The 19,591-nt window shown below is 53.7% G+C and overlaps 8 protein-coding genes and 1 pseudogene across 9 annotated transcripts; 4 read left to right on the forward strand and 5 right to left on the reverse strand.

Moving 5' to 3' along the window:
• The first annotated feature begins 1,255 nt into the window (after nt 1-1,255).
• GCG54_00008551 lies at nt 1,256-2,271 on the forward strand (annotated as a pseudogene). The gene is given in 4 exon segments: nt 1,256-1,422; nt 1,452-1,664; nt 1,678-1,864; nt 1,932-2,271. Coding segments are annotated over 4 exon segments (907 nt in total).
• A 170-nt stretch (nt 2,272-2,441) lies between these two features.
• On the reverse strand, nt 2,442-4,008 carry GCG54_00008552 (uncharacterized protein; the record flags this gene model as incomplete). The annotated part of the gene is made up of 10 exons (XM_045408516.1): nt 2,442-2,508; nt 2,568-2,987; nt 3,037-3,174; nt 3,229-3,266; nt 3,329-3,351; nt 3,405-3,553; nt 3,584-3,614; nt 3,733-3,823; nt 3,877-3,918; nt 3,973-4,008. The coding sequence occupies 10 exons, from the start codon at nt 4,006-4,008 to the stop codon at nt 2,442-2,444; spliced, it is 1,035 nt and encodes a 344-aa protein (XP_045256723.1).
• Nucleotides 4,009-4,440: 432 nt separating this feature from the next.
• Nucleotides 4,441-5,331, reverse strand: GCG54_00008553 (putative hydro-lyase C5H10.01; the record flags this gene model as incomplete). The annotated part of the gene is made up of 1 exon (XM_045408517.1): nt 4,441-5,331. One exon carries the CDS (start codon nt 5,329-5,331, stop codon nt 4,441-4,443), a length of 891 nt encoding a protein of 296 aa, XP_045256724.1.
• A 603-nt stretch (nt 5,332-5,934) lies between these two features.
• GCG54_00008554 (Aldo-keto reductase) lies at nt 5,935-7,083 on the reverse strand (the record flags this gene model as incomplete). The annotated part of the gene is made up of 2 exons (XM_045408518.1): nt 5,935-6,511; nt 6,569-7,083. 2 exons carry the CDS (start codon nt 7,081-7,083, stop codon nt 5,935-5,937), a joined length of 1,092 nt encoding a protein of 363 aa, XP_045256725.1.
• A 934-nt stretch (nt 7,084-8,017) lies between these two features.
• On the forward strand, nt 8,018-8,878 carry GCG54_00008555 (uncharacterized protein; the record flags this gene model as incomplete). The annotated part of the gene is made up of 1 exon (XM_045408519.1): nt 8,018-8,878. The coding sequence occupies one exon, from the start codon at nt 8,018-8,020 to the stop codon at nt 8,876-8,878; it is 861 nt and encodes a 286-aa protein (XP_045256726.1).
• Nucleotides 8,879-9,432: 554 nt separating this feature from the next.
• On the reverse strand, nt 9,433-12,254 carry GCG54_00008556 (Lymphoid-specific helicase; the record flags this gene model as incomplete). Its single annotated transcript, XM_045408520.1, has 4 exons — nt 9,433-9,544; nt 9,597-11,320; nt 11,376-11,689; nt 11,744-12,254. 4 exons carry the CDS (start codon nt 12,252-12,254, stop codon nt 9,433-9,435), a joined length of 2,661 nt encoding a protein of 886 aa, XP_045256727.1.
• A 937-nt stretch (nt 12,255-13,191) lies between these two features.
• Nucleotides 13,192-14,469, forward strand: GCG54_00008557 (tRNA-aminoacylation cofactor ARC1; the record flags this gene model as incomplete). The annotated part of the gene is made up of 1 exon (XM_045408521.1): nt 13,192-14,469. The coding sequence occupies one exon, from the start codon at nt 13,192-13,194 to the stop codon at nt 14,467-14,469; it is 1,278 nt and encodes a 425-aa protein (XP_045256728.1).
• Nucleotides 14,470-14,862: 393 nt separating this feature from the next.
• Nucleotides 14,863-16,432, forward strand: GCG54_00008558 (uncharacterized protein; the record flags this gene model as incomplete). Its single annotated transcript, XM_045408522.1, has 2 exons — nt 14,863-16,053; nt 16,115-16,432. The coding sequence occupies 2 exons, from the start codon at nt 14,863-14,865 to the stop codon at nt 16,430-16,432; spliced, it is 1,509 nt and encodes a 502-aa protein (XP_045256729.1).
• A 545-nt stretch (nt 16,433-16,977) lies between these two features.
• On the reverse strand, nt 16,978-19,092 carry GCG54_00008559 (Pre-rRNA-processing protein ESF1; the record flags this gene model as incomplete). Its single annotated transcript, XM_045408523.1, has 1 exon — nt 16,978-19,092. The coding sequence occupies one exon, from the start codon at nt 19,090-19,092 to the stop codon at nt 16,978-16,980; it is 2,115 nt and encodes a 704-aa protein (XP_045256730.1).
• Nucleotides 19,093-19,591: the final 499 nt, after the last annotated feature.

The following is a 19,591-nucleotide window of genomic DNA, read 5'->3' on the forward strand; positions in this document are numbered from 1 at the left end:
AGAGGACGACAGAGAGAACGATAGAGGCGGACACCAAGATGACGATGAGGAGGAAGAGAGGCGTAACGAGTCGCTGATGGATTTAGTCGCCAGCCTCAACTCATGGCTTCGTAGGTGGCGGCTTCGCGAGGAGTGAATATCGTATCATGTCGTCCAAAAATTACAGAATGGTCTGCTCAAACCGAAAGAGGCATGATTTGTTGCTGTCAGTTGCGAGGGAGGCATGTCAGCCTTACAGCGGTGCCTGCAGACTGCTGCTGGTGTTGTGCATGAGACAGGCCAGCCACATATCTCAGATACTTGTACATCTTACTGTCATATTCGGCACCATGGTTTCTTGCGAGGGCTTGTAATTGGTTCAAGCAGAATCGAGGGCGATTAGACTCAGCTCGCCGTAAAAGGTCTTGCGTAGATCTGCAGTCTATTCGCTCCTTTCGCAGACTTTTACATAGGTAGCCATGCCATTCCAGTCAATGTACGGTGTTTTAGTTGCCTTGAATATGGCGTGGCTACGATCACTCCTCTTACCTTATTTATACTCAGTCTGGCGGCAGGCCCAAGATGCGATGTAGTTCGCCTTGCAACCGATTTATGACCTCTCATTCCCCTGCGGTTTCTGGCAAGTTTATAGAAACCTTGTTATCCACTTAAACCTTCGGTCCTGAGATTCTCTGAAGACCGACAAAAGGAATACAACTTTCTTCACACATTGCCTTCATTCAAGATGGAAGAAGCCCAGGAGCCATCCGCATCGTCCATCAAAAGGAAGCCATTTGCTGATGGTGCTGAAACACACGGTGGCTAAAACACGGACAAATACCAACCAGAATCTCAATCTCTTACTCGGCATCAGCAGAACACTTCTACTCATGACCCATCCCTAGCGCTTTCGGCAGATGATCTGAGATTTCTGCTCTATAACAGAGACTCGCTGGAACAAAACAGAGTTGTCGCATATCCCAGCCCAACTCCTCCTATGTTGATGCCGTCATCGGCCACCGAGAGCATCAGCGCAACATCGGGCCTTTCCAACCAATCGACAGAGACACCAACAGCCACGACAAATGCTCGTTCAAAGGACAACACGGCCGATGAACATGATGACAGTATCTGAGAGAATGCATGATGAATCGAAATCATGGGGTACAACACTTCTTGCTTGTTGGCAGGAACTTCTCTTGTACTTCGCCAGCATCGCGCTCGTGACCACCCTGGCTGGCGTGCTTCTTCATTTCGACAATCAGGGACTGCCATAATGGCCGCTCGGGCTGACCCTGAATATCGTCGTCGCCCTATTATTCACGCTCGCCCGCGCTGCATTTTTGATACCCGTAGGCGGGGGCATCTCACAGCTAAAGTGGCTCTGGTATCGCAAAGAAAGGTCTTTGAATGATTTTCAGGACTTCGACAAGGCTAGCCGGGGTGCGTGTGGGCCACTCCAACTTCTGAAGACTACGAAGGGGTAGTGAGTAATTGTAAACCTAGGGACATTACTTCTACCGACGTACCTGGCTTCCAGGTCACCAGGAATTATCTCAATGGTTCTTCTCGTTACATCCATCCTTACGTCAACCTTAACCCAGTCTACAGTGACGTACCCACCACGTTTGACTCTGCTGTCGGCAAGACCTGCGCTATCATGAGCAGTGACAGTCGTCCTGAATGTAAGCTTAACAGCTGCGTTCAACAACACATATTTTGAGACCTGGGAAAGAGAATATGGACATGTTCGTGGTCTCGCATCGACTAGACACTTCAACGTTCTCAACCTCGTTCGCAACGAAGATGCAGCTTTAGGCGAAGATTTACTTGGGGACGCGATCAGAAACATTGCTGACAACGTGGCTGGAGGCGTGACCGCGACGTAAGTCTTCTTGCCGCGTTATTCTCCATCCCAGATCAGACTGATTAATTTGTGTCTTGTTCCCTAGCTTTGTCGACTCTTCAACGAGTGTCACTGGCGAAGCATACGTGACGGAGACGTACGTCTTTGTGCGATGGGGGTGGCTGGCCTTCATATCAGCTCAAGTCCTGCTGTCAATTTTGCTGGTGGGCGTGGCCATTATCCATACCAGGAAGTCCGGGCTCGGGGTGGCAAAGAGCTCGATTCTTCCAGCTTTCTTTGCCATAAACTCGCAGGATAAGCAAGCCCTAGAGCAAAAAGGCACAAGAAGCATTCAACAGAAAGAGATGCAAAGCATGATACAAAACAAGTCTGGAGCACGTTGGCGCCTTGGGCTGACAGAGCATGGTTGGATTCTTAGGCGATGAGGGTGGGGTTATATCTGTGAAGGAACCTTGATGGCAGAGTAAGTAGACTCTGCTCATGGCGCTTGATTCTATCGCATGGTCATCCTTATTTCTGTCATACCAATTGGTAACGACCGACTATATGGAACTGCATTCCTATCGTGTAGAGACCGTGTAGAATTCATGTGCCATTATTCCGTGTTGTTGTCAGGGGCTTGCGAGGCTTCTTTCTCCGGCTTCCGGCCATAGACAGAGTAACTGCCATGGTCAGTACAAATGTTCCAGCATCTCGAAATGCGATACAAGAGTAAACTTACACGTCGTAATAGGCGTGAATGTCCACCCTCTTAAGCTCATTTCGAACCTCAGCACAGAAGACTGTCGTCTCTGGGACACTCCAATCAAGCACACGGGTAAACAGAGCCATGGTGATGGCCTCGATTCCCTGCATTGCCGACTCCTTATCCCATTCGCCCAACTCTTTGTACTTTGGATCCTTTGGCCAGGGCGTGTAAGGCCACTTCTCCTTCTTCTCGACGACATCGACGAATCCAGCGTCTTCGAGCATCTTCTTGAAGTCCCTAGCAACAGTAATTGGTCGGCCCATCAGATCAGTTCCCTCAATCAGTAGGTTCGTCCACTTGAGGGTTTTGCATTCCTCCGTCATGGTGCCGTCATCGCACTTCAATGGAAAGTCATTGTCGTGTATCTCGAGATAACCGCCTGGTTCGAGATTGCTATGAACTCGGTGTTAGATCGGTCAATCAGAACTCAGCATTTGCTCACTCGTAGGCCTTTGTAATCATGCCTGGCCAGCTTTTAAAACTGGCGATCATGGCCCGGATGAAGATGAAGTCAAACGGCGCCGTCCAAGTCCATTCTTTCTCAACGTCGTCGACTTCGAAACTACAGTTGGGCGGCACGCTAGACAGAAAGCATTCTTAGTACAGCAACGTCATAGTGCTCAAATAGACATACTAGCCAGGTTGAATAGGGCTGAGATCAACACCAATGACCTAAGGGCAAGTCAGTGCTTCGACTTGTTTGAGATATTCCTTTAGGAAACCTAATAGCCTACCGATGCTTCTGGATGGTCGTCCGCTATCAAGTGTTAGCGCCGTATGTTGCCACGCAATGGGCCGAGAACAGCTAACCAAAGTCAAGGGCCCAAATTCCCGTTCCAGTGCCAACATCCAAGACCCTTTTGGCACCGTCTTTCTTGGGACAGTTGCATAGCTCGCCGTCCCATGTCAGGGTCCAAAGATGGTGGGTAATATCTTCATGTAGCCATCCCGTGTCAGTGCTGCACGCACAGGTGCCAGATTGTGCTTACCCAAGCGATCTTGCTCTCGCTTCACGCACCGCTGTTAGATTCTTCAATCGGGGTCATATGCGAGATCCACTCCTACCTCATCGTTTGGAAGAACATATTCTAACGGGTTCGGTAAGTCGACCGCCTATAATGGGACGTATAAGACTCACTACCGTCACTAAGCCGGTGATACGTGCGGCCATTCTCTCTTCGATAGTCTAAGATGCTTGATCTCAGAGACGCCAATGAGTCCTGTGTAGACTATGGGCTGTCAGAAGACGCATAATCATCGAGGTTATCATCGCGCAACCTACCGCATCGCCGACTGAGGATGCGTCGTCGTCAGTGCGGGTGTCCTACGAGATGTCAAATGAGTCATGCCGTAACGGAGTATCTGAATGGGCACAAACCTCAGCTTGAGGGTTGTCAGCGGTGGGCTCGATCATCTTGCGCCACCTTTCTCAAGTTCAATGTTGTTTGTTCGTTCAGGAAACTCCAACAGACGGGAGAAGTGAGGGGAAAGTTGGCTCACCCCACCTATTTGGATTGTTTGTGGTTGTTGGTTCAATGCATGCGGGTTTGTGACCTCTTGATTGGATTACGCTGTTGGACACGAAGCCATCCTTGCATGTCGAGGCTTGGCTCTGGTATCCGGAGCGATCCGTCGCACAGTCATCGCAGAAGCTTCGCTTCCCTAAAGCAGATAATGTGCTAGGTTTTCTCAATTTTTGAGCTAAGATCCACGATCCTAGAATTCCTTCATCTTTGCCGTCTCTGTCATCCCTCCCATATTACGCTCTGGGTTATTCGATTGCGGTGGTTTCATTACTCGTGGCATGCTTTTACCAATGGAACATGAAAGTTGTAGCTGAAAGAAATCAAACAGGGAAGATCTCCTCCTCTCGGATATCCAAACAGATCATGTGCCCGGGGGCGTGTCCCATAACTGTACCATTCAAATTCGCCTTCATGACAGCTTCTTGCGGCGTAACTCCACATCCCCAGAAAACCGGAACATACTCCTCGTCATCATGTCCAAACAGCGTCTTCCCATCATCCTTTAGGGCAGGATCTCCCCACTGTGGCTTCGTAACATCTGTGACCCCAATCCTTGCAGCTCCGTCCCATCCCCAGGCGACTGGCTCGCCATGTGTCGCCACGAATGGCCTTGTGATATCCCGAACCTTCTCGATGTCCGAGACCTTGTATGGCCTCATAGACACGACAAACGTCGCTCCTGTAAAGACACCCGCCGCGCAGAGCGGGATGTTGGTTCGGTACATGGGCACATTGCGCTTGTGCGTCATGTGTTGTGGCGTGAGACCTGCCTCGTGAAGAGCCCTCTCGAAGCTGAACGAGCATCCAATCAGGAACCCAACGTGATCGCCGTCAGTCCATTGATCAGCTACATTGACAGGTTCCAGAGCGCCGTTGATGGAAACGTGTTTGCTGTTCTCATAAACTCGGTACCGGGGTGCGTCATGACGGAGGTCAACGTTCTTGGCTACTGGGAGAAGACTCTTTCCATCGATGCTTTGGACGTATGACTTGAGCTTGCTAAAGTCACCTGGGCTTTCTGACTCGGCAAGGAGCGGGCAGGGGACAGGGTTTCGGTGGCAGAGGAGTCGGAAGTCGTCGGCATAGCGCTTGGGCAAGACAATGAGGTTTGCTTGCAAGTGGGTCGGGGCCTGACCGGCCGTGGTGGTCTCGAAGACGCCCGAACGACACGCGAGGCGATGGTCCTCGCCCGTCTTGTAGACTGCGGTCATGATAAAGAGAAATGGGATTTGGCAAGAAAGGAATTGAATTGAAGTGCAGTATTCCTCGTTGAGTTAACTAACGGCGGCCACGGAGTTAACTGACTCGAGCCTGTACAAAATGCGAAAGTTCACAAAATCTAAATGTCATCCAACGCAAGTTGCATGAGTTCCTTTATCAATAGGCAAGTCTACTCGCGCTCTTATCAAGATCGGTTAAACGTTGGCGATGATAAGAATGCGGCCAACTCCCGAATTGCGGGGTTCACCCGGCTGCACTATCAGCGGAGACCCACCCCGATCTCCGAATCCACTCCGGTCATCGGACCCGTTCCCCGAGGCGAAGTATCTCTGCATTGGACGTGGGCGAGTCGCTACATTTTCATGGTGCTCATTCGATGCCTGTTTCCGTACGTACCCCAGATTTCGGGCCTCGGAACCGGGGCCGGGGACCCATCCCGAGCATCTCACTAGAAATAGCGATTGGAAATAATGACAACACCTATGTCAAAGAATAAGGGTCAGGAATTCTAAAAGAATGACTACAACAAAGGAGCCGAAACCAAATGGTGAATAAACAAAATGTGCTGGAATAGTTCTCAGTCCGCATCCAATCTACAGCGGCACTGAAGTGACGTAGGCGCCGAACATAGCACTCCGGTCACCCTGAACATCCGCCTCGTCAACAAGCCCCCGGATCTCCTTCTCTTCGTCGGCGCTCAGCCGAATCTTCAAAGCGCCGAAGTTTTCTTCAAGGTACGGAATCTTCTTGGTACCAGGGAGCGGGATCACATCATCTCCCTGCGCAAGCAGCCACGCAAGCGTGAGCTGTCCGGCGCTACACCCGTGTCTCTTCTGCGCAATGTCCCCAAACTTCTCCACAAGCTCGATGTTCTTCCGGAAGTTCTCGCCCTGGAATCGTGGGATTTGGCGCCGGAAGTCTGACTCCACGAAGCCATCTGCAGATTTGTACTTGCCTGTCATCATGCCACGGCCCAGCGGCGAGTAGCAGAAGACCGTGACCCCGAGCTCGCGGCAGGTCTTCAGAAGATGGGTGCCGGCGGGACCTTCGATCTCGAGGGACCATGGGTTATATTCAACCTGCACCGCTGAAATTGGGTGGATCGCGTGCGCCCGGCGGAGGGTTGTGGAAGAGCACTCCGAAATCCCGAAGTATTTGATCTTGCCCTCGCTGAAACTCGTTGTCAGCAGCACAACATCCACGAAAGTCCAAATGTGTGAGTCTTACTTCTTCAACTTGACCATCTCTTCAATAGTCTTCTCAATCGGCGTGACTTGATCCACACGGTGGACATAATACAGGTCAATGTCCACGCCCAACTTCTCCAAACTCTTCTCGCAAGCCTCGCGGCAGTACTCGGGCGAGCTATCGGGACGGATGTTGTACGTGCCATCTGCTTGGACCGTGCCGCGCAGACCGAACTTTGTGGCGAGGAAGATGTCGGCACGGCGCTCTGGGTGCAGCTTAAACCACTTGCCGAGCAACACCTCGTTGTCGCCGTACAGGGCGGAGGTATCCCAGTTCGTGGCGCCAATCTCCCATGCATGATCAAGAAAGCTCAGACGCTCATCGTCAGAACTGGTTCTTCTGGTCAGCCATGAAGTAGTATACCAGAGTAGGTACAGAACAAACCCAGGGGTGCCGTAGGCCACACTCAAGCCCATGAGACCAAGCCCAAGAGCGGTGATCTGGGGCCCGCTCTGGCCGAGCTGGCGGGTTGGGAGACTTGCGGGAGGTGCCATTGCTGCACGTATGGAGAATTTGGAACGATCACTAGGGCAAGCTTGATTTGCAGAAAAGCTGTGAGGTTCGTGAAAAGAGATGTGTAGGTAAACTACCTTAGCAAGAGGCTCTCCAACCTTCCATTTGCCATGGCAAGAAATATATATGGTTTTCGAATCTGGTCTCACCGCAGTCTTGATAAATTGATTTCATGAATGCTCCACTGAAAACCATTGCTCCCGATGGGATGCCATGCATGATTCTACATCTCCATGTCTAAAGTCCGGCAGTGGTGCGGAACCAATGTCTGGGATTGGCTCTTCGTCCCCTCCACCAGAATAATCAATGTCAAGTTGAGCCTTGAGCGACAAATTTGCTAGGTTTCACAGTAATGTCAGTTTTTCATCAGTAACCTATGCCCCTGACGGTTGTGTACAAGTCGGACAGGACGTTGGCTGATGGGCTACATCTGAAGGCGGGTTCAATTCCGGGGCTCGGACTTTGCGGCCGCTGCGGCCGCATCTCCCGCATTGCCCGTAAGGACTCCGAGAGACCGTCTCGTCTGCTCATACGAAGCAGCTGCCTAATTAATGGCCATTAGCCTACGAGAAGGCTATGCTCCTGCTTCCCCAACTAATATTGTTCAGATCTGTCTACAAGTTAGAAAATCTACGAACAAGGGGTTTTCAACAACAAAAGAAACACCGTTGTTGTGCTGATCGACCACTTATCTTGCTTTGTCTTGACCATACAGACAACAACCATTTACACAGACATCAACACAAGCTGAAATGGCATTCTTTGTGGCGTCTTACCTTAAGAGAGCATGGCTCCATCTGGGCTCTTTGCAGCAAACCATATGTCCCTATCTCGGCTACGTCACGAATTGCTGTACCAAGATCTAGCAAGCCAAACCAACATCTCTTCCGAAACCCTCCAACCCCCAGAGTCACCATGCTCACCCATCTCCACTATGGAATACGCGCGCTAACCTACCTTACCTCCCTCCCCTCCCGCCCCCTTGAGCGCTGGTTCTACCGCTCCGACATTTCCGCCGCATATCACCTCATCTCCACCGCCTCCATCTACATCACCCTCTGGCTCAACGCCTACATCCTCATCCGCGCCACCGGCCTGCGCGCGCACCTCCGCAAGCTCCGCCAGCACGAGAGCTGCGAGCGCATCGGCCGCATCAACCGCCTCCTCCTCGACGCCTACCTCGGCGGGTTCTTCCTGCTGCCCAACCTCTGCGGCCCCATCTACGTGTGCTGGTGGCTGAATCCGCACAACCGGCAGCTCGACGAGCTCGCGCACTTGTACGGCTTCTGGATCGGTGTGTGGCATGTTCCGCTGCTTCTTAGTTTGAGCCTGAAGTTGGTTTTGCCCGGCGTTTTTGGTTTGCTTGTCTGGGTTGTTGGGAAGGTCTCCGAGGGCGTGTGGTGGGCTGCTGACATTCTCCAGGAAGGCCCGGCTGCGTTGATACAGGGGTTCTTGAGGCGGTTGAGGACGTTCCTACTCGCCGCGCCGGTAACGATATGCGACGGGATCGACCGCAAGGTCCTACGGTCGGAGAGTAAGTATTTGGTGTTTGCGGTGTGGCTGGCCATGGCAGGGTACTGCGTCATCCTTTACGCCATCTTTGTCGAAACGTATCGGGCGTATTTGCAGAGAGCCGTGGCGCGCGTGCTTTCGAGCTTGCTTATGGACATCGGGGACCAGATCTTTGCCGTTGGCTATTGGCTGGAACGAATGGTGGTCGAGAAGGGGTTATATGGGGGGACGAAGAGATGGCAGACCGTCAGCTGGATTGAGTGAAATGTTATTCGATTGTGAGTATTCTTCTATTAAACCTCAATGAGATTCATGTAGAGCTTTGCATTCCGGGCCCGTTGTCATCGTCTCTATCGTCGTCGTCCCCTTCGTCGTCGCCCCCTGTTGTCGTTCCTCACCCGCCTGGATAAACTCGTAAGGTTAGCCCGTAACTTTTTCGCGACACATCTGATGTCTGATTGTAACGTGATGTAGTAAATGAGTAGATCAACCAAGTCATTTTATCATTTCTGGGTATACAACTCCAATCCCTGTTGGGAGAAACACAAGAGTAGTAGGTGCTCCTCGAGGGAAGCATGCCACGTCTAGGACACACAATTCCAATGCTTGTGGCCGTCCGTCTTTCAAACCATCCAATGCCACGCTTGGGCACAACTAAGCAAATATCAAGTCTCGCTATCCACACACTCTCTTTATGTCTAGAGACATCGGTTCGAAATCCTTAGCCATACTCCAAAGCCCATAGTAAAACAATATCGGAAAGTCGAGAGGGACGAGTTGCCGAGATCGGGCAAGCATATGTCATCTGTTGAACCAAATTATGCGTTGGCCTGGCCGGCGATCGTGATGCCATCGGTGCCAGTCTCGATGACCTTGTAGCCATCGGCGTTGCCGGAGCCCTCGGCGGCCCTATCATATGCTGCGTCGCTCCTGTACAGATGTTAGCATGATGTTTCTTACCAAAGACCAGCGATCATCTTACCTATCGCAAAGAACATCAAGATCTTTGTCGCTCAGAATTTCGTGAGAGCCCGAGTACTTGAATACTTGGCCATCCTTGAGCAACAATGTCTTGAGAGTCTTTTCGTCGAGATCTTCCTTCAGATCCATCTTCTGGCCCATCGACTTGAAGTTTCCCTTCTTGATGACAAGCTTCTCCAAGCGGCGCTTAGCGTCTGCGCTCAACAACAGCTCCTCCTCCACGGTTCCCTTGGTCGCAAGGCGGTAGACAATGACAGGGCGAGTCTGGCCAATGCGATGACATCGGTCCTGGGCTTGGAGGTCTTGTTGGGGGTTCCAGTCAGAGTCGAAGAGGATGACAGTATCGGCGCTGGCGAGGTTGATGCCCTGGCCACCTGCGCGGGTCGAAAGCAGGAAGATTCTGAACTCGGGGTTCTCGTTGAATTCCTTAATCTGGTCGCGACGGCTTTCCTGGCTGACTGAACCATCAAGGCGGCAGACATTCCACTTGCGCAACTCGCAATAGTCTTGGAGAATGTCCAGTTGCGTCTTGAACTGGGAAAAAATCAGGACCTTGTGGTCTTTCTCAAATAGCGTAGGGAGAAGTCTGTCAAGAAGCAACATCTTTCCAGAGGCCGTGACGATGCTCTCATCGACAGGAGGCGCGCCTTCGTAGCTCCAGGGATCGAAGAAGTTGTGCGGGCTGTTGCAAACCAGGCGCAACTGCATGATCGGGTTGCCCAGCTTCTTGGTCGCCAGCTCCTTTTTCGCGTGCTCCGTGATACTCTTATTGTACTGGTCTTCCGCAGACAAGACAACATCATCTTCATCCTTCTCGTCTTCCTCGGCCTCTTTGACCAATCGAGCCTCGAACTCGTCATCAGAGAGCTTGTCCTCATCGTCGGCATCAGTCTCGGCGTAGCGGCGACGACCTCTGGTAACGCGGCCTCGGCTAGTCACAGAGGGGGTGGATTGACGTGATGACTTGGCGCTCTTTGGTTCAGGAGTCTCGGCAGTGGGTGGGTTCTTGCGCTTGGAACTTGAACGAGACGCGGTCTTAACGGGCGTCTCCTTGGCGACATCCTTGGGCTTGGATGAAGAGCTTCTAGCCCTGTTCATCATCGCCGAAAATGCGTTCGTCTTCTTGGGCTCCGAAGCGGCCTCCGACTTGGCCTTTCTAGGGCTGTTGCGGATGGGGATCTCGAGCTTCTTTGCCGGCGTTTCCTCCTCTGCCTTGACTTTCGGACGGACGCTTCCTTCGCGGGAGCTTGGGGTAGACTTGTTCACTGCGGTGAGGCGCTCGACGACCTTGTTCTCGAGGAAAGTGCGGGTGTCGACCTTCTTATCCTGGATCGCGTTGTACATGTCCGTTTGCTCCTTTGTCATGGGAGCAAAGAGGATGTACTCCCGCTTCTTGGGCAAGTAGGCCGCGACATCTGCCTTGACTCGACGAAGGAGAAGCGGTTGCAGGATGACGTGGATCTTCTTGATGATCTCCTGGTTTTTGCGGTCCGCGATGAATTCTTCCGTGCCTTCTTCGTCCTGCAGATCGTCGAAGTCAAACCAGCTCTCGAAGACTTCCCATTCCTTGAAGATGCCCGGGAGCAAGAAGTGAAGCAGCGCCCACAGCTCTTTGAGGTTGTTCTGCAGAGGCGTTCCAGTGATGAGCAACCTTGTGGCTGAGCGGAAGTTCTCGAGCTCTTGGAAAAGCTTCGACTCGAAGTTCTTCATGCGATGACCTTCATCCTAGACAACAGTCAGTGATCCACACCTATCAGACCTGGTGGACGCAAAGACGTACGATGATAATAAAGGCCCAGTTGAACTTGGACAGGGCAGCCTTCTCTCTCAGGACCATCTCGTAGGAAGTGCAGACGACGGGAAATCGCTTCGTTGGCTGGTTCTTAACGTAGTGCTTGGCGATCTGGTCCTTCATGACACGTTCTCGATTCTTAGGGTCGCCGTGATACAGAACGACCGGGATCTCAGGGCACCACTTCTCAAACTCATCCATCCAATTTGAAAGCGTGCTCAAAGGGGCAACAATGAGATGAGGGCCGAGGTAATCTTCCTCTCGGAGCTTGGCGATGAGTGAGATGGTCTGGACAGTCTTGCCTGTAAATTGTCAGTGCCTGACCACCTTTGCACACGCTGGGGTATATCACTTACCTAGACCCATCTCATCGGCCAAGATTCCGGACATGCCTTGAAGGCACACCTCATACATCCATGTCAACCCCTCGAGCTGATAGTCTCTCATGGTTCCCCCCTTCATAATCTTCGGTTGCGCAGCCATGGTCAAGTCGTGGGCTCCTAGAGTCTCTCCCTCCAAGCTGGAACCAACTCGACCCAGAACCTCGGTCTTCTTTGTCAAGATGTCCGAGAAGGCCGCAGACTTAGCGAGAAGGTCATCTAGCTCTTTGGCCTTCTTTTCTCTCTCCTCCTTGGTGAATTCGACCTTCTTCTTCTTGCGGCGCTTGGCAAGAAGTGCAGCTTTTCGTTTCTTCTCGGCAGCATCGTTGGTGACTCTGACTTTCTCTTCCTCGTCGATCATGCGTTGAAAATCGCTGTCAATCGCTTCCACGGAGCCCTCTCTCGGGGGTGAGGATGGAGCGCTAGTGTAGGGTCTGGAAGTCTTTGAGAGGACAGACTCTACGTCTGACGCTGGTGAAGAGCTCATGACTGCGGAGTTGCAGAAGCCTCTGCTGGCCGAGTTGCTGGTGGTCGTTGTTGCTCAAGAAAAGGGAAAAGGCAGGAGGTGCCAATCAAATCGATGACGAAGCTGCAGGTGCAACGCTAAATTGAGGTGGTTCGTGCGCCGCAGCGGCAGCAAAATCTGGCTGAGGAAAGAGGCAATTGAGGATACAATGAGCCAAAATTGAGGGAAAGGAGGGTCGAGATACAAGGATACGAGTCTGGAAAGGGATTCCAGGTTTTCGAGAGGTCAAATGGAAAGAAAGGGGGGCGAGGAGGAAAGATGAATGGCAGGAAGGTCCAGGGTCCTGTCAATGGGAAGGCGCGATCCGGGGGCAAAATTCAGGACGCGCGCGGACGCGAGACAAAGGCGGAGTCATGTGACTCCGTGTCACTGAACTAATTAAGACCCTGGTCGCTTTGTCCAGACACTATCGTCATTCATCGGGCCATCGGTGTCCGGGAAGATCGGGACAGAGATCGGGGTCTTGTTTTACTGCGTCGATTCAAAAAAAAAAGAAGCATCCCGGTGCCGATTGACCTCTGCAAGATGTTGGTTGTTACTCGCATTGAGACAGGACGACGAGCTTGAAAGCAACGACTCTTCCAATGAACAATGCATAGTCCCCATGGGCAACTGACAAAGAAGCAAGCTCAGCGCTTTCACCATGATGCTTGTCCAGCTGAACTTGACTATGAGCAGGGGAGGGTGGCATTGAGAAAATTCTGCTGAAAAAGAAAAGACACCGGGAAGCGTACACCGAGGCTCACCGAGGAAGAGCGAGGTGAGTCAGGCCTGCCTAACCAATCAGGCAAGTCAGATGAATTTGGAGGGGCAGTCGCAGCGCCTGTCCGTGTTACCCCGCCAAAACCACACTAAAATTCTGTGATTCCTGACTGTACCCCTCCTCGCCCTTCGACTCATGAACTCCCTCCGCGTACTACGACCCATCACTCGCAGCGCATACCCCTTCCGCTTCGCAAGAATGGTCTCCAACACCTCTTTCACTCCCAACGAGGAGACTGAGATCCAGCAATGGCTCACCACCGCCACCCGCCTCCAGCAGGCCACTGGTGACGATGCGTCCCCGATCCTCGACACCGTCAACTCCCACCTGAGCACCCGAACCACCCTTCTCGGCACCAAGCCCAGCAAGGCCGACACCGCCCTCTACTCCGCCGTTCGCCCCCTTGTCGCCAAGTGGTCTCCCGAGCAGCGCACCGGCGAGAAGGGCTACCCCAACATTGTCCGTCACCTCGACTTCGTCCAGAACTACCCCGCCTTCGCCGCCGATGTCAAGTCCGAGGAGAAGGTCTCCGTCAACCTTGATGAGGTTCTTTACGTGAAGCCCCCCGTCGATGCCAAGGCCGAGAAGGAGCGCCTCAAGAAGGAGAAGGCTGCTGCGGCCGCTGCTGCTGGTGGGAAGGAGACCGCTCTCCCCGACCGCACCAAGGAGCCCAAGGACAAGAGCGCTGGCGAGAAGGTTAAGGAGGCCGTCACCGAGGCCAAGGACAAGGTCAAGGCTGCTGTCGGCGCCGGCGAGGGCAAGCCCAAGAAGGAGAAGAAGGCCAAGGAGCCCAAGCCCCAGAAGGCCCCTGCTCCTGCTGCCCCTCTGTCTCCCGCTCTCATCGACCTCCGTGTCGGTCACATTCTCAAGGCTATCAAGCACCCCGAGGCTGATTCCCTCTACGTTTCCACCATCGCCATGGGCGACAAGCCCAACGACGACACCTCCGAGTACGAGGGCCAGGTCTGCCGTACTGTCTGCTCTGGTCTGAACGGTCTCGTTCCCCTCGAGGAGATGCAGGGTCGCAAGGTCGTCGTCGTTGCCAACCTCAAGCCCGTCAAGATGCGCGGCATCAAGTCCTGCGCCATGGTTCTCGCCGCCTCTCCTAAGCTCAAGGAGGGCGAGGTCGACGACCACAAGGGCCCCGTTGAGCTTGCTGCTCCCCCCGCTGACGCCAAGGCTGGCGAGCGCGTCTTTTTCGAGGGCTGGAAGGGCGAGCCTGAGGGTGTTCTGAACCCCAAGAAGAAGATCTGGGAGATGTTCCAGCCTGGATTCACCACCACCGACAACCTCGAGGTCGCCTTTGACGCCGCTGTTGTCAAGGAGCTTGGCAAGGAGGGTGTTGGCAGACTGGTCACCGAGTCTGGTGGTGTCTGCACTGTTCCCAGCTTGAAGGGTGCTACTGTCCGATAAAGGATAGAATATTAATGTCTTTGAAGATTCATGATAAACAAAAGTTATAGCAACTGTGTCTGCTCACTAAGAATTGGGGGGTTCTTTCCCTTATGCGCAATGTCTACTTCCTCGTGTGGTTTTGGTGAACTGACTTGGCAACTGAGAATGGGTAGTGGTTGCCCCTGGATGCCAATGACACCTACCCTCCCCCATCGTGACTACCCAACACTATATAACATCCCATGTAGAAAGTCCAGCCAGGCTCCTCCCTTCATACTGCCTCCTTTACCATGCTTTTATCTTCGTCAACATCGTCAAACTTCCACCTCACTCGACTCGACATCATCATCCGAGCAGCAACATCCATCCGTCATACACTCATTCATAACACATACATCTCTCAGCATCGCCATGGCTCCCTCATCAGCCCTAGAAAGATATATATGGCCAGCTTTCTATTGTGGTTGCGCTGGAGCTGGTTTCATCATAATCCCACTTCTTTGGTGGCACATGAGTGCTCAGTACGGGAGAAACGAGCAGAACAACAATTGGGACCCAGATACCGGCGAATCCAGTGGAGGACCACGCGTGGATCCTCAGTCTCAAGGCCCCGATACTTGGATGGAATACCTTTTTGGCAAGAAGGAGAACCCCCCTCCTCTTCCGCCTCGCCGGCCTCAACCTGGAACAGCTCCCGAAGGCCCTCCTCGCCCGGATCCCGCGGATGTCCCAACTCCCGAGCAGCGTCAATCTCAGCCTTCAGGCGTTCCCCCTGATTCTTCTACTCGTTCTCATCAACCTCCTCCTCTCCCTCCTTCTCCGACACTTCCACTTCACATTCCTCGAAATTTGTCGACTTACCCATGCCTGGATGTTGCTCGTCATATACCGCTTCCTCCGTCTCGGAATCTGTCTCCTATCTCAGAGCGCTCATCCACTCCTTCTACTCCGTCTCCGATTCTGTCCCCGAAGCAGCCATCTACTCCTCCTCCTCCGGTCTCGACTTTGTACCCAGAGCCTCCATGGGCTCCTCACCAACAAGACCGGATTGGATTAAGTCGCATTCCTCCCCAGTCACCAACTCCTGAACGCCCACCTCGCCCGAATTCCGCGGATATTCCAAATGCTGGGCAGCTTCAGTCTGGTCTTACCTCTGGCTCGTTTACTTGTCTTCGTCAAGAGGCTCCTAAGTCTTCTTCTCCGGAACTTCCACCCCATGTTCCTGGAGATTGGGTTCGTGACGAAGTTCGTGAGACACACCAACCTACGCCTCGTCCTCCGTCTCGCGCTCTGTCTACCATCCCGGAGCACCCATCCACTCCCACTCATCCGTACCATTCTCCGTCTCGTTCCCCAGAGCTTCCACCTCTTCCTCAGCATCAGCGACAGGATCCTCCGACTCACATTCCTCCCCGGACTCCGAACGTTGCTGGAGAAAACTCTGATTCGCCTAACCGCCCTGGGACTCCGCCGCCCTCGCATACATCCTGGCAGCAAAACTCATCCTCGCCAGGGTCACCCACTCCCGGTGCTAGAAGAGCAAATCAGCAACGGGATCGAGAGCGTCGCAGGCGGGTTGGAGGGCAAAGTCGGCGGTGGAATGTGAGTTTGTGGTATCTTCACGTCTATATTTCAAGACTAACGACCACATGAACTCTTCTAGCCCTATCCCCATCGTATTGATTCAATCCATCCCAACGATCAGAATGCTGCATATTGGAGCGAAGAAGACTACTCAGAAGATGAGCCCGAGGAGGTTGACGACGAGGATAAGCCCGGGGGTGATGATGCCAGGGATGAACCGAATGGGGATGATGACGACGATGAGCCCATGGCCGATGACCCAGAAGATGAGCCTGTGACGGACAGCCCAGAAGAGGAGCCCAGGGAGGCTCAGGCCGACCAAGATGAAGCATTCCAGCGCCGGCCCTCTGATGCTCGCAATGACCCACCCGAGATGCAACGAACCCGATTCAGGTGAGGTTCAAAGACTCTCCCAGGAACAGCCTCGATATTCGGCCAACAATGCCAGAGGTGATCGAAAGGGCTAGACACCAGGTCTTGCCTAGGGACCGTACTCTGTATGCCTGGAATGTCACAAAGACTTGCTTCGAGTCCTTGATGAGGGTGCGGGTAGATTCACGCGCTTTAATGGGACCTAGCGCAGCCCGGTTCTTCCTCGAGCACTGAAGGCCTCAATGAGCTGACAGATGTTCTGTGTAGGAAAACAAATACCATGTCTCGGACGTTCGGTGTTGGAATCATGTCACCTTTGGAGCGGCACAGCAACATGTTTTGAAAGTTGGGAGTTCAGGTTTCTGTCAGACTTTTGTCTAAAAGCGTTTGTTAATATAGGATACCCATTGGCAGCATAGCGTCGGAAGCATCACAAACCAGATCATCACCTTTAACAGCTGTGCATTATGACCATGTGCTTTTATACATTCCAGTAACTTTTAGGATCCATCTAGGGTATGACCACACGCCTCAAATAAGCACGAAACAAGAGACCTCCAACATCATCCTTTACTTCTTACCAGCCTTGGCCTTCCTCTTAACACTCGCAACAAGTCCGCTCAGCTCCGCGTCACCACCCTTGCTCTCCTTCTTCGCCTTCTTCCCGCTCCTCTCCGCAGGCGCCTCGTCATCGCCAACCTTTCTCTTCTTCCTGCCCTCCTCGAGCAGAGTCTGCATCGCCTCGGTCTTCTTGAACTTGGGGTTGCTCGGGTCGATGGCATACTCGTGGCTCTCGAAGACAGCCTTGAAACGGTCGTCGTCCACGTTGATCTTGAAGCCCTCCTGCAGACCGACCTTGTCGTCGTCGTCATCGCCGCCGGCCTTCTTGCCCTTCTTGTTCTTGCCCTTGCCCTTCTTCTTCTTCGCCTTCTCCGCCTTGAGGATCTCGTTCATGTCGAAGTGGTCCAGGTGCTCGCCCGCCTCGTCGCCGTCGTCGGCCATGAGCAGCTTCAGCTGCGCCTTCTGCTCGGCGGACGCCTTCTCCTCGGCCTCGCGCGCCGCGCGCTTGGCCAGGCGCTCCTCCTTGCGGAGCGAGGTCTTGGTCTTCTTAGGCGGCTCCTCGGTCGTGAAGAAGGGGTCGTCGAAGCCGAGGTCCTCCTCGCCGACGGCGGGTGCGGCTTCTTCGACCTCGACGTCTGACTCGGTCTCTGCGCCCCCGCGCTTGGCCTTGGCGATCTCGCGCTTCTTCTCCTTGCGTTCGCGCTCCTTGCGCTTGTACTTCTCGATTGTGGTCTCCTCCTCGCCCTCCTTCTTTTCCTTTTTGGTTTCTGTGAGCGCGGGCGTGAAGGTGATCTCCATGTCGCCTACGGGGGCGTCCTTGGACTTCTTCTCCTCCTCCGCGCCGAGGCCGAGCATCGCTCTCATCTTGCGGCGTTGGAGCTCCTTCTTGGAAAGCTTGGGCTCCTCCTCCTTCTCTTCGGCCTCCTCTTCATTCTCCTCCTCGACACCGGCAAGAGACTCTCCATCGTCTTCGCTGTCGCTGGCAAGGTACGCCTTCAGATCGTTCTCCTCGAGCTGGGCACGGCTGCCGGTGAAGGCGCGGTTGATGGACGCCTTGCGCGCCGCGTCGTCGGGGTTGACGTCCCAGGTAAGCTTGACCTTGGAGTGCTGCAGCGCGTCGGTGGTGAACTCGACGGGCTTGTATCCCTCCGGCATCTTGTCGCACTCATCCCTCGGCTCGTCGTCAAAGGTAACGTCGTCGGGCACGAAGCGCAGGTCGAGGAAGTTGGACGAGGACTGGTACTCGGTGCCGTCGGTCGCCTCGTACACCTTCTGCGCGGTCGCCTTGTCCGAGCACGTCATGACGGCGTAGTAATACCTCAGCCGGTCGAGCTGGTACTTACGCAGCGCGTCGCTGTCAAAGTCCTCGGCGTCGCCCTCCTCCAGCAGCTCCTTCTTGATCGCCTCGTCCTCCTCCTCCTCGCTCTCCTCATCACTGTCGCTCTTGAAAATCTCTTTCGGGGGACCCTCAAGCTCTTCCCTCTGCATGCGCTCCTTGCCGAACTCGCTGGGGTAGATGGCCACCTTCTCGATCCGCCCGCCGGTCGACGGCAGGAAACTCGTAAATAGCGCAAAAAGATCTGCCGATTTGATGTTGTCCCAGTCGAGGTTGACAATCGCTATCCGCGTCGTGACCTCGCCGTCCTCGACTTCGGCCTGCTCGTCGCGCAGCCGCGACATGGACGCCTTCGGGTCCGCGACAACCTCCGCCTCCTCCTCGTCATCATCGTCGTCCGACGACTCCGATTCTGACTCGGACTCGCTGAAGCCGCCGCCACGCGCAGGGTCGTACTTTGCATCCGCCTTGGCCAGCTCGCGCTGCACCACGTCGTCGGCGTCCACCTCCATATCACCACCCTCCTCCTCTTCCTCGTCCTCCTCCTCGTCATCTTCCGCCTCGTAGAGCCGTTGCAGCGCCTTCTTCTTCGAGTCGGACTTGATCTTGCGGCCGTAGCGATCGACCTTTGCGGTGGCCGTGAAGGCGTCGTCCTTCAGCACGCCGGCGAAGCGCTTGTCGATCTTGGTCTTTGTTTGCTTCTTCGAGGGCAGGCGGAAGCGCGGGTCGGTCTCGAAGCTGGAGAACCGCGAGTCGGTGATCTTGCCATTCTTGCTTGATTTTGACATGGTGGCGGTGTTTGGGGGGGTGGATTGTGTGGTCGTCAATTGACGGTGGTGTTGGGAGAAGAGGACCGGCTTTTGGTCGCGGGCGCATGGGAAAAATCCATGTGGGGTTCGAGCGACGGTCAATTTTTTAGTGGAGATTTTGCGTTCTGCCGAAGGCGGTGTGGGCTGACCGAGCTCACCGAAGGGCACACCGAAACATCACCAGCTTCGGATCCTTGCGGCAGGCACCCCTGGAGAGGACAATGTCCAAAAAGGAAGTCGCAGAATCCGATCCAATCTTGAGACTAATTGTTTGGATTCTGTCGATAAGCACATTGGTGTAGGCGCACAACTCACCTAATCACTAAGAAACAAGCAGTCGAATAAAAGCTGCCTCTTTCGTAGACTATAGCTGCCGCTTAAGCATCGCGGAATAATGGTGTCTGCTCATAAACCAGCAAAGAAGAGGCGTTCTTAGTATTCCCTTGTGCCTTCCCAACTCAAAGTCTTCAAATCTTCA

The sequence above is a fragment of the Colletotrichum gloeosporioides genome (assembly GCF_011800055.1).
Source record: "Colletotrichum gloeosporioides strain Lc1 chromosome Unknown consensus_113, whole genome shotgun sequence".
Classification (NCBI taxonomy): Eukaryota; Fungi; Ascomycota; class Sordariomycetes; order Glomerellales; family Glomerellaceae; genus Colletotrichum; species Colletotrichum gloeosporioides.